The sequence below is a fragment of the Macrotis lagotis genome, chromosome 4 (genome assembly GCF_037893015.1).
Source record: "Macrotis lagotis isolate mMagLag1 chromosome 4, bilby.v1.9.chrom.fasta, whole genome shotgun sequence".
NCBI lineage: Eukaryota > Metazoa > Chordata > Mammalia > Peramelemorphia > Peramelidae > Macrotis > Macrotis lagotis.
In genome coordinates this window covers 115689444-115704305 of record NC_133661.1, presented here as the reverse complement: position 1 = coordinate 115704305, position 14862 = coordinate 115689444, and the positions used below count along the sequence as shown (strand labels likewise).

The following is a 14862-nucleotide window of genomic DNA, read 5'->3' as shown; positions in this document are numbered from 1 at the left end:
ATTGGGGTTCCTTTCGGTCTTCCAGCCCCAGCTCTGCACCCCCTCCCGGGCACCAACACCATACAAATTTCCATTGCCCACTTCTTTTGCCTCCTCTCATTCCTTCCCTTTTCTTTTCCCCGGGGAGAAGAGGGATGCAGAAGGGTCACCGTCCTCCTCGCCACCCTCACCCCACTCCTCCAACCCCCCCCTTTAAACATAGCCCCTGCCCCACCAGTACCCAAAGACTTTCCAGGAGCAAATAGTCCCTTCCCCTCTTCCCCACCCCGACAAACCCCTCCCTGTCCTCCTTCCTCGGGACAGCCTGGGACTGTGAACCGGGGGGACCCCCCCACCCCGCTCTCTCCTTGGACCCACCCACTACCCTGAGCCCAAAGGCCTCGGCTCGCACCTGATCTCCGGCCTCAAGCTGAGCAGGTAGTTGCGACTTGTCGGGCTGGGGGTCCACACGGGCCCGTCATCCTCGCCGTCCGCGCCGCCCCCACCCCGGAGGCCGGAGTTCCATAGGCGACTCGGAGGCCTGTGGGACCCCATCTCGGCTCCCCGACGGCTCTGGCTCTCGCTTCGGCTCCTGACGGCTCCCTCCTCTCTGCCCTGCCCTGCCCTGCCCTGCCCCGCCCTGCCCAGTGCCTTCGCCCGCAGCCCCCGTGCAGCCCCTGTCCCGCTCCGGGCCGGCCAAGTGACGCTCTTACCCCTATTTATAGCCCCGTGGGCTCCCGTCACCTGCCGCTGTCCCTCCCCCTCCCGGCCCCAGCCTGGGCCCCGCGTAAAAAAGACCCGAGCTGCCCAGAGGAACTTCAGCTTGGGGATCTGGGGCTGCCTCCTTTCCTTAAAAACCCAGAGAGACGGATCCTGGAGGGCAGTGTCGGATCACCCCCCACCCTCCCTTCCTCCTTTCACTATCACTCTTTCACGCCCCCCCCCCCACCCAGGTCTTTTCCCTCTGTTCACCCTTTCCCCATTCTGTACCACCATCACCACCCTCCACTCTCCCAGCAAGCCACAAACAGAGAGAGCCTAGGACTGGGTCCTTTTCTCCACTGGAGGACTGATTCAGACATTGCCTACTGTGTAACTCAGCTGGGCTAATTAGTCTCTCCTGTTGTCCTTGTTACTTAACTACTTTGTAACTCCAACTGAGCCAAAAGCTCTTGAGAGAAAGGTCTGAAGTCTTAGCCAAAGTATCTCCTCTTAAAATCTGGTACAGATCTCTGGAAATATGAATGAACTTAACTTTTCACCCTATGAGCCAGAAAAGGAGCTCTCTTGCCTCCCAGAAAACCACTTCATTCATTCAACCATCCAACACTTAGTGAACATATAGTATATGTACAACTATGGGGATGGAAGGTGGAAAGAAACAGAAATACAAGATATAAAGCTTTCAAGAAACTCGGAATCCAGATGTGAAAAATAAGTCCTTTCTATAAGGTTTGTAAAATCTCTTTTTTCAAAAACAACCCTCTAAGATCAGTAGTATATTATTAAACCCATTTTGCAAAGGAGTCTGAGGAACCCAGAGGTCAAGTGACTTGATTATGGCCACACAGCTACTTAAAGTGCTTAGGCAAAATTTGAATCCAGGTCTCCTAAATTTAACATTTACTGCTCTTGCTACTATACCAGGCTGTCTTTCAAAGGGAAAGAAAATTAGATGAGTATACAAAAACTATAATACAGATCAGAATCATATGAATAGTATAAATACAAGCCCAACTGAGTAGAAATTCATAGGAGGAAGAAACCAGTTCTGACTGGGGAAATCATTTGATATAGGAGTTAGCATTTGAGTTGGAACTTGAAGAATGGATAAAATTTCAAATAACATTATGCACACTAATAACATGGGGTGATGATCAAACATAATGGACTTGCTCGTTCCATCAGTGCAATAATCAGGGACAATTTCAGGGGATTTGTGTTGAAGAATACCATCAGTATTCAGAGAAGGAGCTCTGGAGTCTGAACCAAAGCTTATTATCCTCAATTTTTAAAAGTTCTCTTATGTATTATGTAATTTTGCTATCACCTAATGTTCTCTTTCTTCCTTTTGGATCTGATTCTTCTCTCACACATTCAGTTTCGATTTATGTTTAACATGGATGGAAATGTAAAGTCTGTATCAGAATGTCTTCTGTTGGGGGAGAAGGGAGGAAAGAGAGGGAGAGACAATAATTATAAAACTCAAAACTTTGCAAAAAATGATTGGTAGATTATGTAGTTGGAAAAACAAATAAAATATTTATATGATAATTTTAAAAATTTAAAAAATTTTCTTAAAATAGAAAAGGGAAGGGGTGGTGGATGGAAGACATATCAGATGAAGGAATACACAGAATGAGAAAAGAATCAGGAAAACACAAGGTGAGCTTAAGGAGACGATAATACAATTTGGCAGAAGTATGATACTTGTCAGAAGTGATGCAATAAACATCTGGGAAGGAGAGTTAGAGACAGACTTTGCCTTTGCCTGCCAGGTAAAGTAGTTTGGACTTTATCTTGACAAGGGGAAGCCACTGAGGATTTTTTTTTAAAAAAAAGGAGAGTAAAATCCTTGAAACTGTGACTTAAAATTCTGTAGTGGTAAATATTCTGTAGTGTTATTAGACATTTCAACCTTTTTTATCACTAAATAAAATTAAAAAACCAACCTCTCCCCCAAAAGACTCCAACCTATGCTTTATGAAAAGTAATCTGGGGGCAGCTAGATGGTGCAGTGGATAGAGCACCAGCCTGGAGTCAGGAGTACCTGAGTTCAAATCTGACCTCAGACACTTAATAATTACCTAGCTGTGTGGCCTTGGGCAAGCCACTGAACCCCATTGCCTTGCAAAAACCTAAAAAAAAAGTAATCTGGTGATGTTTTGTAGGACAATTAAGAGTAGAAAAAAGACTAGAAGCAAAGAGAACTGTTAAAAAGCTACTCTAATAGTCTAATAAAGTTTGCTAAGTACTTAGACTGTAGTAGGCACTTTTCTAAGTGCAAAGAAAATAGTCCTGACTCTCAAAAGAGCTCCCAGATGAAAAAGCCCAGTGGTCCTTAGGGTACCATGGCAAATTATACAGTAATGCATCTTCTTTAGTGTAATTCCATTGATAAAGTCTATCCTGATGTTGAGCTATATGATAGTACCAAGGACTTGGTGTGGAGAATTATCTTTTCTGGGTCTTTCATAGCTTTGGCTGCTGAGAAGACAAGGTTCCTCAGAAACATTTGCTGGACCACATCTTCACCAGAAATTGCTTCCCAGAAACAGTAATAGCTTCTAGGCAGTGGTCTGGATTGCTGTTGGTATTGCCAAGGTTTCTTGTCTACCAGTGGTAGTAAGTCAGAGCAGAAATGATGAGGAAAAGTCTCTTATCCCCTGGTATTGCTCCTCTCCCTACTGATTCCAGGATCCAGCCTGGAACAATGCTGGGAATTCACATGGGAGAGCACTGCTATTCCCAGGGTCTGGGGTTCAAGAACCTGGGATATTTCTATGGAGTATATGAGCAGAGGTCATGGTCAAGGTGATGTAGGGAATTGAAAGTAGGGATAGCTAGGTGGTACAATCATAGAATATCAATTCTAGAATCAGGAGGGCCTGAGTTCAAATATGACCTCAGATACTTGCTAGTTCTGTGACCCTGGGTTTAACCCCAATTGCCCTCTTCCCACCCCAACCTCCCCCCAAAAGTTGAATTAGAATTTGGGAGAGAGGAGAGATCAAGATTTGGAGACATATCTGAGAGTAAGTGACATAATTACAGCTGGAAGTGCTTTGGACTTGAATTTAACTGTGTGAATGAATTATTTATTAAGTACTTAGAATGAACAAAGCATTTTTCTAAGTGAAGAAAAATCACTTAACCTCAGTTTCTTCATTTCTCCCATTTTGTTGGAGATAATAACAGCATCTATCTCCCTGAGTTATTTCAAGGATAAAAAGATATTTGTAAATCATTTAGCAGAGGCTCATAGGTGTTACATAAATGTTAGCTAATATTATTAGGGATAGAATAGAGGAATGGAGCAGAAGAGAAACTAGCTTGAAATGAGACAAACAGGGTAGAAAAATAACCTGAGAACGTAGTGGTGCAGAAGTCAAGGAGAAAGTTCCAAGAATTCAACATCACTAAATGCCTTAGATAAGAGAAGTGAGAATTAAAGAAAGTCACTGTCACTCGATTTTGGAAAGAACTTCAGTAGGATATAGGTAGGAATCAATTCCAGACTGTAGGGACTTGAGAAGATAATGAATGAAAAGTAGGGAAGGCAGTTAGCATGAACAAGTCAATGACAATGCTGTCCTTGAGAGCCCCAGGCTCTCTTTTGCCTTTTCTTTCTATCTCCAGCAACTAGCACTGTACCCGATAAAGAGTAGGCACTTAAATGTTATAGATTGCCTGAATGATGGTGTAGTGTGATCATGAAGAGGAGGTAAATAGGACAATAAGTAGAGGGCAGCAAGGGGGCATAGTGGATAGAGTGCCTTGCTTCAAATCTGGCATCAAAACCTTACAATGTGACAGTGGATAAGTCATTTCACCCTGTCTACCTCAGTTTCCCTATCTGTAAAAGGAGCTGGAGGAACAAAGGGCAAATCATTCCTGTATCTTTACCAAGAAAACCTCAAATGGGATCACATCAAGTCAGACTCAGCTGACCAAAGTTAAAGGACAGGGCAAGGTACAATGGAATTTGCATTTTCTTTCGAGAGGAGACCTGGAGCAAATTCTTAAATATAAGGAAGAACCTAAGAGGAAAAGGATTATATTAGCTCAAGCTCCTAGAGGAGAGAGCAAGAGCTAGGGTCAAGGCACAACTAGAAGAGTCGACTTTGGAAATATTGAGAGACGTTCCCTCTGAGACAGGATGAGAGGATCAACAAAGAGACAGATGTGCTGAGATAGGGCCAATGAGAGTGTTCCAAAACCTCAAATTTCTCAGTAAAGCAAATTGAGAGTAAAAGAGAAGCAGTTTGAGAAGGGTTGAGAAGGTATGAAATAACTATCCATCTTAGAGAATGTGCTAAGGAATCAATAAGGATTGAATAACAGGACAGTTAAGAGGCAGTTAAGTGCCCAGGTGAAATTAGATGCTATGAATTGGTAGGAGAATAAATGAGTACAACTCTGTAATGTTCTCCAATAATGCTCTTTAACTGGGAAAGAGAAACAAGGAAAGCAGAGGGTGGGTAGCAAAAGTGGAAAAGATGGGATTTAAACCTATGTCCTGAAAAAAGTTTTTAATAAAATACAGCACCCACCCATTCCTATTAAAAACACTAAAGAGCATAGGAATAAATGAAATTTTCCTTAAAATGATAAGCAGTTCTATCTAAAGCCATCAGCAAACCTTATATGGAATAGGGATAAGCTAGAGGCCATCCCAATAAGATGGGGAGTGGAAGGGTGGGGGCAGTACCAGTTATCACTAGTATTATTCAATATTGCACTAGATGTTAGATTTAGCAGTGAGAGAAAAAAAAGAAATTGAAGGAATTAGAATAGGCAAGGAGGAAACAAAACTCTCTTTGCAGATGATATGATGATATACTTAGAGAATTCTAGAGAAATAACCAAAAAACTACTTGAAATAATAAATTTAGCCAAGATTCAGGATATAAGAAATCCATGTAGAAGTGAGCAGAACCAGGACATCATTGTACTCATTAATAGCAACATTAGAAAAGGGAAAAGGAGTGGATAGAGCACTGACCCTGGAGTCAGGAGGACCTGAGTTCAAATTTGACCTTAGATACTTAATAAACACCTAGCTATGTGATCTTGGGCAAGTCACTTAACCCTGTTTCCTTGCCAAAACAAAGAAAAGAAAAAGAAAAGGGACAAGGATCCACATGTACAAAAATATTTAAAGTAGCTCTCATTATGGTGACTAAGAATTGGAAATTGAGGAGATGCCTATCAATTGGGAAATGGCTGAACAAGTTGTGGTATGTGAATGTAACAGAGAACTACTGTGCTATAAGAAAGATGAGCAGGCAGATTTCAGAAAAACCTGGAAAGATTTCCATGAACCTATGCTTAATGAACCAGGAGATGCTGATGAGCAGAACCAAGAGAATATTATACAGTAATACCATCATTGTAAGATCAACTATGCTTGACTTAGCTCTTCTCATCAATTCAATGATCTAAGACAATTCCAATAGACTCATGATTGAAAACTGTCATCCACATCCAGAGAAAGAACTATGGAATCTGAATGCAGATCAATGCATACTATTTTCACTTTTTTTAGGGTTTTTTTTTGTGGCTTTTCCCTTTTGTTCTGATTCTTCTTTCACAACCTAACTAATGTGGAAACATGCTTACATGATTGCACAAGGATAATCTATATCAGATTGCTTACTGTCTTGGAGGAAGGGTGATGGAAAGGAAGGAGGAGAAAAATTTGAAATTCAAAATTTTGTAAAAAAATTAATGTTGAGGGGTAGTTAGGTGGCACAGTGAATAGAGCACCAGCGCTGGAGTCAGGAGTTCAAATCTGCCCTCAGACACTAAATAATTATCTAGCTGTGTGACCTTGGGCAAGTCATTTAACTCCATTGCCTTGCAAAAAAAACCTAAAAAATTGAAAATTATCTTTACATGTAATTGAAAAAAATAAAATACTATTTTTTTAAAAGCCTATAACCTTCTATTTCAAATCTGATCTACTTGGGGGGAAGTTAGGTGGTACAGTAAGTAAATAGAATAATTGAAACTAGAGTCAGTAGAACTTGAGTTCAAATATAGCCTCAAGACACTGTGTGATACTGCGTAAGTCAATTAAACCTGATTGCCTTAAAAAAAATCTGATCTACTTAGGGATTGTTTTTTTTTTAATTCCAGTGCTTCCACCTTTCTTCTCCTCCCATATACCACATATAGTTGTCCCTTCCACATGACACAGTTTTGCTATGAGTTGGCATAAGAAATTAAATAGGAATTTGGGGGGTTTTGAAGAAGTCAAAAACATTTGAAGGCCAGAAGACATGACTTAATAATGACCTACGTAGAGTCTGATCAAATACTTAAACTAAATATTACAATAAGGTGCTGTAAACATCCCATAAAAGAAAAAGAAAAAATTCAGACTGCTCTGGTACTGTCAGGGGGAGAGGGGGGAAACCAAAAATTTTGCTCAGATTTTCCAGATTAAAGCTCTTCAATGTGGAAGAGAGAGCTGTACTTGTTTGTAATCACATGTGAATATATAATAATATGTAAATACAAAAAATAAAGGAACACACAAAAAAGGAAATAAGGAAAGGGTTAAAAAAAGCCTTTTCCTTTTTTTTAAATTGAAAACAAATCTCATTTAAACATCTGTATCTGATACCTCTAATGCAGAATATAAATTCCTTGAAGGAAGGGATTTGTTTTATTCTTATTTCTATATGACCAGTTTTAAGCATCATGCCTACATAGTAGGTATAAAAATAATTGTTCATTGATAGAAAATGGATGTCTGAGTGGAGATAGGATGGAAGAGAAGCAGAAAGAAGTAGTTCTCTCACCAAACTTTCTTTTTTTTTTTGTTTAGGTTTTTGCAAGGTAAATGGGGTTAAGTGGCTTGCCCAAGGCAAGCTAGGTAATTATTAAGTGTCTGAGACCGGATGTGAACCCAGGTACTCCTGACTCCAGGACTGGTGCTTTATCCACTGTGCCACCTAGCCACCCCAACTCACCAAACTTTCTAAAAAGTTATAGAAAATGTGCCAGATCAGGCAAAGCCAAGATGGTAAAGAGAAGCCAGAAAGTTGTCTGAGTTCTTCCCAGTTTCACTCGGAAACCACTTTAAAAATAAACACTCAACAAATTCTGGAGGGACAGAACCCACAAAAAGACAGAGTTGAGCAATTTTCCAGTTTAAGATGACTTGAAAGGATTTAACACTTTCATTCAATCTTCACAACAACCCTGGAAGATAGGTGCCTTATTAGCTTCATTTTACAGATGAGGAAACAAAGGCAGGCAGAATTTGTGATTTCTCAAGGATCACACAACTAGAATGTATAAGGCTTGATTTGAATTCAGGTCTTCCTGACTATAAGACTATCTACTGTGTTTTATCTACTGTGTCACCTACTTTCCATTTTTAGTAGATCTATACCCCCAAGTACATTAAAGAAAGAGGAAAATACTCCATATGTACAAAAATATTTACAACAGCTCTTTTTTCTAATAGCAAAGAATTGGAAACTAAAGGGTGCCCCCAAATTGGGGAATGACTGAACAACTTATGGCACATGAATGATAGATACTATTGTGCTATAAGAAATGTCGATGGAGAAGATTTCAGAGAAACTAAGAAAGACTTGAAGTGACAAGAATGAAGTAAACAGAATCAGGAGAATAATTTATGAATTAACAATACTATAAAGATGGACAATTATGAAAAACTTAGGAACTTTGATTATTATAATAACCAATGATAATTCCATAGGATTCATGATGAATCATGCTGTCAATCTCCAAAGAGAGAGATAATGAACTCAGTTTTAGGTATACACACACACACACATTTAACAACTGATTTGCCACAGCCCAGTTCCCCACACAATTCTTCAGCCCTAATTCCACTCAAGGTCCTGCCACAAATGTAGTTTCTTTCCTGAAGAAAACAAAATTTTCAGCATTGAAAAGGACCTCAGAGATTATCTCCTGCCATCCACACCACAAGCAATCCTACATAAAACACCCCTAACACCAACAAGAGATCATCGAACCTTTGATGAAAGATGAACAAATAAGAAGGCTTCTACACAATCTCTGAAGCAGCCCTCTCCTCTGTGGGAGAGCTGTAATGATTAAGAAATTTGCCCTTAGATATCATCTCAATTTGCCACAACTTCCACCATTGTATCGAATCAGATCCCTGTTCCACACAATAGCCCTTGGATTCTTTGAAGACAGAGCCACCTCACCTTGAGTGTTTGACTGCCTCCACTCCTTCAATTGAGCCTCATAATATCCCTCTTCTCATCCTTGTCAGTTCTTTTACTAAGACATGGTATCCAGAACTCTCCATAACACTCCAGGGGTGGTCCAATCATGGAAGAGTACAATGGAAGTAGCACCTCCCTAATCCTCGAAGCCATTTATTATGTCATTGTGGTTATAGATTTGAACTTAGATCTTTCTTCCAGCTCTCTATTCACCCTAGACTCAAACTCTAGTAACTTGCCTTTTTAATCATAATGTAAGTGATCATTCCAGTTTTCTCCAGGTTCACCAGTACTCCTTATATTATTTTGAACAGAAGGACCATAATATCTAAATATTCTCCCCACATTCATCTTATGTGTCTGACATCATGATCATTCATCAGGGATGCCAAATATAGAAAGATCCCTGCACTGGGTGAGAGGTGGGAATAAATGACCATATAAAGATCCATTCTATCATCAACATTCTATGATGTCACCTATATTCTATAACTCTGATTCTTTCTCCCTGCAACTTGCTATAACTTTCCTGTCAGAGGCTCAGCTATGACTATGTCATTTCTCCAATACTTCTAGGACTGTAATCATAACTGATACATTTGGGAAATTACTTCCCTACAGTCAGTTATTAAATGATAGAAACACTAGTTAGCAGTAAAGATTCAGTAGTATCTGATGCTGCTCAGAGTCTGGCAATATCTTGCAATCCTTAAACATATTCAAGATTTTGAAATAATAAAAAAACAGAGGTGAGGATGAGAAGGATCTATCCATTGTTTCCCAAGTTACTGTATCTACTGTTACTATCTAAGTTGAACTTTTCAGTTACAATGAGGTTAATCATCTATGGTGTAACAACTACCAATGACTAGATGGACATTGATTGACAGGTTAGCTAATCAGTGCCTATGGTAAAAAAAAAAAAAGAGAGATTGAATAGTCTTTTCTTTCTAGTATAAGTTCTAGTTGCACTAAATTATTTTTTGAATGATTTTTTTAAATTAAAACTATGTCTTAGGGGTGGCTAGGTGGCGCAGTGGATAAAGCACAGGCCCTGGAGTCAGGAGTACCTGGGTTCAAATCTGGTCTCAGACACTTAATAATTACCTAGCTGTGTGGCCTTGGGCAAGCCACTTTTAACTCCATTTACCTTACAAAAAAAAAATTGAGTCTTATACCATGGGAATGATGTGAAATCTAGCAAACTGCCTTCTGTGGGGGATGGGGGGAGGGAAGCAAGATTGGGGGAAAAATTGTAAAACTCAAAATAAATAAAACCTTCCTAAAATTTAAAAAAAAATTATGTTTTACCAGCTACAAATATGACTTTTTGCCCATTCAATAATTTCTTCTTATTCTAACTGAACTGGTTTTGTATTTTAGAAGATTTTAAATTTTATGCCTGCAAAAATGTTCAATTTCTCTTTTATGGAAACCTCCATCCTGTTTAGATAATAATTCTCCCCCTAACCAATTTGTAAAAGTCCCTCTCACTATTCTCTTCTAGTAAAAAAAATGATGTAACCCTTTATATTTAGGTTGTGTACCCATTTGGAGCTTATTGTGGTATATGGTGTAGGTCTATATCTAATTTCTGTCAAATAGTTATTTTTTTTAAGCAAAGAGATTCTATCTGGTTTTCTCCCTTGATAGTACAAAACAAAGAGATACCCTTGATAAGAGATGTCAAATCTGTAACCATCTGTCCTAGTTTCTTGAAGGGAGAGAAATAGGAGGTATGCCAAGTTTGCAGATCAAGAAAATAATTGGAAATCAACATTAGAATAAAAGAGGGAAAAGGGGAGGAAAAAGATACAGGATATAGTTGAAGGATTATATTAGACTTACATTTGCATCCAAAAATGACCTTCACCTTGATGTACTCAGTTTTGGAATGGGAGACACATTTTTCCAAAGACAATTTGGAGATCCTGTTTGCAATATATGCAATATTTCTATGTGCAGATTCATTTTTTTGGATGAAGAAGCAGTTACAGCTCAGCAGTACACCCTAGCAGTTACACACCTTTTTTGTGATGTGGACAAGAGTGTCTGTAAGGAGGAAGTTTCAGTTGTGAAAGTCTTGTTTAACCACTAAACAATGCCTGGTTGAATGAGGACAAGTATTTGAAATGCCCTCAAGTATGCTGTTCCTAAACAGAGAAGTATTTTGAAAAGTTTATAAAATGCTAGCTGAGTTCACAGACAGTTTGGCTGCATCCACAGCCACATGTGAAGTGGCCACTTCTTATTCCCGAATCAGCAGCAGCAACCTAAACAAGAAGTTGGGAAGTAAAGGAAGAAAGAGTTGTCTTACTTGTTCATAAGAGAGAAGTGACAAACAGATCCAGATTCAGCATTATTGATTTAACCCTTAAAAGTACATTAAAGGTGTAGAGAGTCCCCTGATCTCTGCACAAACTACCACATTTCTTTTGGCATGGACATTCCTTTCTTGAGAGCCTGGCTCATTTTTCAACAATTGTGTATTTTGATGTCTTAGTAAAAATTGCTCCTTTTCTTAGAAGCCAGAGGGTAGCACCTCCAGGCAGGGCATGGGTTGTAGATTATGAAACCTTCCCTGAGTACATATGCATGCTCCAATTCATTTTATATCATGGTTAAATCTGTCCCTCTTACTTCAGGATTTTCAAGTAATCTTATTCCTGTAATAAATATGAATGGTAAGCTTCTACAGACTGGAAGATCCTATAGCAACAGGAAAATTTACTGTGATAACACAGGCTATCATTTCTTTTCTTTTTTTTTAAAGAGACTAATTGGGGCAGCTAGGTAGGGGAGTGAATAGAACACTGTGCCTGGAATCAGGAGGGCCTGAGTTCAAATCCGGTCTCAGACACTTAATAATTACCTAGCTGTGTGACCTTGGGCAAGTTATTTAACCCCATCGCCTTGCAAAAACCAAAAAAATAAAAAATCTTGTATGCCATTCTAAGGTTCTGCACCAGAGAATGCATTCATTAGTACCAGAGAGGGCAAGGAGTTGAAAACTTTCTCCAAAAAAGAATATGTATGTTAGGGAACACTATTCTTAGTAAAGAAGCATCCCAATAGACCTGGTAGTGAAAATCAAACTATTATATTCTTTGCAAAATAGGTTTTCTTGTGGTTAGTTATTGTCTATGTGAGACAAAAGGAAGGGGTGCAGTGGATCATCCATCCTTTCTCTGCATGAATGAGTGGTTGTTTCTTGTCCTTCATTATCATAGAAGACTCAAATGACATCATTATGTTTGAAACAAATTACAGTGTGTCTGATCAGACCAATACAAACTCAGAATGCTCTACCACAGGTCGGGCTCAAATAATCCATATGAACATCTGGAGTGGGTACTCTATGTATGTTATGTTTCCTTTGAGCTGCTTCCATTCTGCCTTCCTCATGGAGTACAGCACCCTCACTGATGAGGGCACGTCATGCTGGGTGCCAGTAATTCCCATGATGTACAATCAGTTCCGAAGTTCTTAAGAGAGCCCTTCAGGGTATTGCTTCTTCTGACCCCTTTGTGAGTGCTTACGCTGTGTGAGTTCTCTATAAAATAGGTTTTTTTGGCAAGCGTATGTCTAACATTCTAACAGCTTGTCCAGTCCATTGTAGTTGCCCTCTCTGTAGTAATGTTGAAATGCTAGGCAGTTTAGCTCGAGAAAGGACCTCAGTGTTTGGTATCTTCTCCTGCCAGGTGATCTTCAGAATCTTCCTAAGACAATTTAAATGGAAGTGATTCCATTTCCTGATATGGCGCTGGTAGACTGTCCAGGTTTCACAGGCATGTAGCAATGAGGTCAACACAATGGCTCTGTAGACCTTCAGTTTGGTAGTCAGTCACATGAATGAATGAATGAATGAATGAATAGGTATTTAAGAGTTTCCTATGTTTTCATACTTAACTATGCTTATTTGGGTTAAGCACCGAGATGTACTCTTCTCAAAAACTCATACTTCAGGTGGGAGAGATAACATTTAAATGAAAATTCAACTGTAGGATAATTGGAAAGGCCCAGGAATGATAAGCATACAGTGATAGGAGGAGTCCTTAAATAGTTCAGAGAGTGTCAGAGGACTTAAGGATTCAGAGGCAAAGCCTGGAGAACCTTAGAAGACAGTAGCATATGGTATATACTGGTGGTCCTCTATCATATTGAAAGGAGTGAAGTTAATTGATTCCCAAGCAATCCAACTTCTCAGAGAATTCAAGTAGTACTGTAGGGGGAAGTAAGGAGTGAAAGATAAATGGGGAAATGCAGAGAGGAAGTATGCTTCAAATGATGGTGGATATTCCCACCACCTAGGCATCCTAGATGAATTAAGACTGTCCAGGGGCAAGGGATCAATGCCTTTTGGGGCCTCTCTTGGAGAGTGTCAGTGAAGATTAATATATAATCATAACCTTATCATATAGGCAATTTCAAACTCTGCCATGGTGAGCTACCAAATAGTTAATGCCTATGTTAAACTACTCCACATTTAAAACCTCACACCGAAGTCAGGTATCGTTCTCTTTATGGTTGATTCTGTGATCATTTCCCCAGATGACCCCAACTGACCTCCCAGTAGAATTAGATATATGAGAGAACCCCAGGGGGACCTCCCCTTAGCTAGTGCTGATAGAGACACTGTCCAACATTGATGCCAATAGAATAGAAAGGAGCCATACATTGACTTGCTGTAAGGAAGGATACTGATGGATATAGGTGGGCACCAATTTCTACCATCACAGTTCATACTAGAGTAACCCAGCTGCCCAAGAATCCCTTTCAGCTCTCAATCTAGGACTCTAGAGGTTGATCCCAGCAGGGCAAAAACAGCAATAAGGGAAACCTGCCAGTTATTTATAGCCCTGGCTGTCACTCTGATCTCTCTAAATGACAAGTAGCATTTCAGACATAAGTCTGCTTACCAGGGCACCTCTGCCAGATGCCACACCCAAAATGCTGGAGACCAGGCTGCTGACAAAGTCAACCCAGAAGTCAAGGGGATTGAGGTATTCTAGGGAAAATAATGCAAATGTTTGTCATTTTCCTATGGCCTTTCTAGCACACACCACATGTTACCCCATATTGTACCTGAGCCTGTGTTCAAGACCTGGCTGTCTACCACTTGTAATAAAATGTGGCCTTGGGAACACTTAACACTCCCTGGACCTGTTACCTCATCTCTAGTTGACCTCTAAGGTTTATTCTAACTCTAAATCCATACTCCCAAATTATGATGACCTTAAACCTCAGTTTCCCTGTCATTCCAAAAGAGATTCCTTCTTCCCCAGATTCAAAACTCCCTACTCACCTCTCCCAAAATCACAAGAACTCAGAGTCAAAAAGGGGGCTTCAGAGGTCATTAGTAAGTAGAACCTATAATCTGAGTAAGAGTCATGACAAGTGATCATAATAACCTCTTGAAAGATTTTTAGTGATGAGGAACCCAGTCGAGGTAATTGGAGGGTCTCTTCTATTTTTTGAATGCTCTAATTGTTAGGAAGTTTTCCCTTACATGAGTTTAAATCTGCTTCTCTAAAACAATGACCCACTATTTAAAAAGAATAAGTCTAATAATCCCTCTTCCTTTCTCAATTATTTATTTAAAAGGCATTGGTACACAGTAAGCATTTAATAAATGCTTATTCCCCCTTCCCTATATTAACCTTTCAAACACATGAAGACAGCATGACCTTCTAAAATCTTCTCTTCTCCAGGGTAAATCCCCAGATTCTTCAGCTTGTCTTCTTATGATTCTACAAGTTTATCATATAGGTTTCCACAAAATGTGTCTTTCCTCAGCTTCTAATAAATTTTTCTTTCAATCACTGAGATTTCCAACTTCTGATTCATTCCTTCATTCTGTCAAAGCCAATCATTTGCCAAGTCTTAGTGATCGTTGTTGTTCAGTCATATCTGACTCTCTGTG

At 39.7% G+C, this 14862-nt stretch overlaps 1 protein-coding gene across 1 annotated transcript in view; it reads right to left on the bottom strand.

Moving 5' to 3' along the window:
* The window catches only part of ALPK3 (alpha kinase 3), a 43871-nt gene extending 43326 nt beyond the window's left edge, over positions 1 to 545 (bottom strand). The window contains exon 1 of the mRNA XM_074233941.1: positions 392 to 545. Coding sequence (XP_074090042.1) covers positions 392 to 534 — 143 coding nt within the window. The 5' untranslated portion in view covers positions 535 to 545. The remainder of the gene's footprint in view (positions 1 to 391) is intronic.
* Between the last annotated feature and the right edge of the window lie 14317 nt (positions 546 to 14862).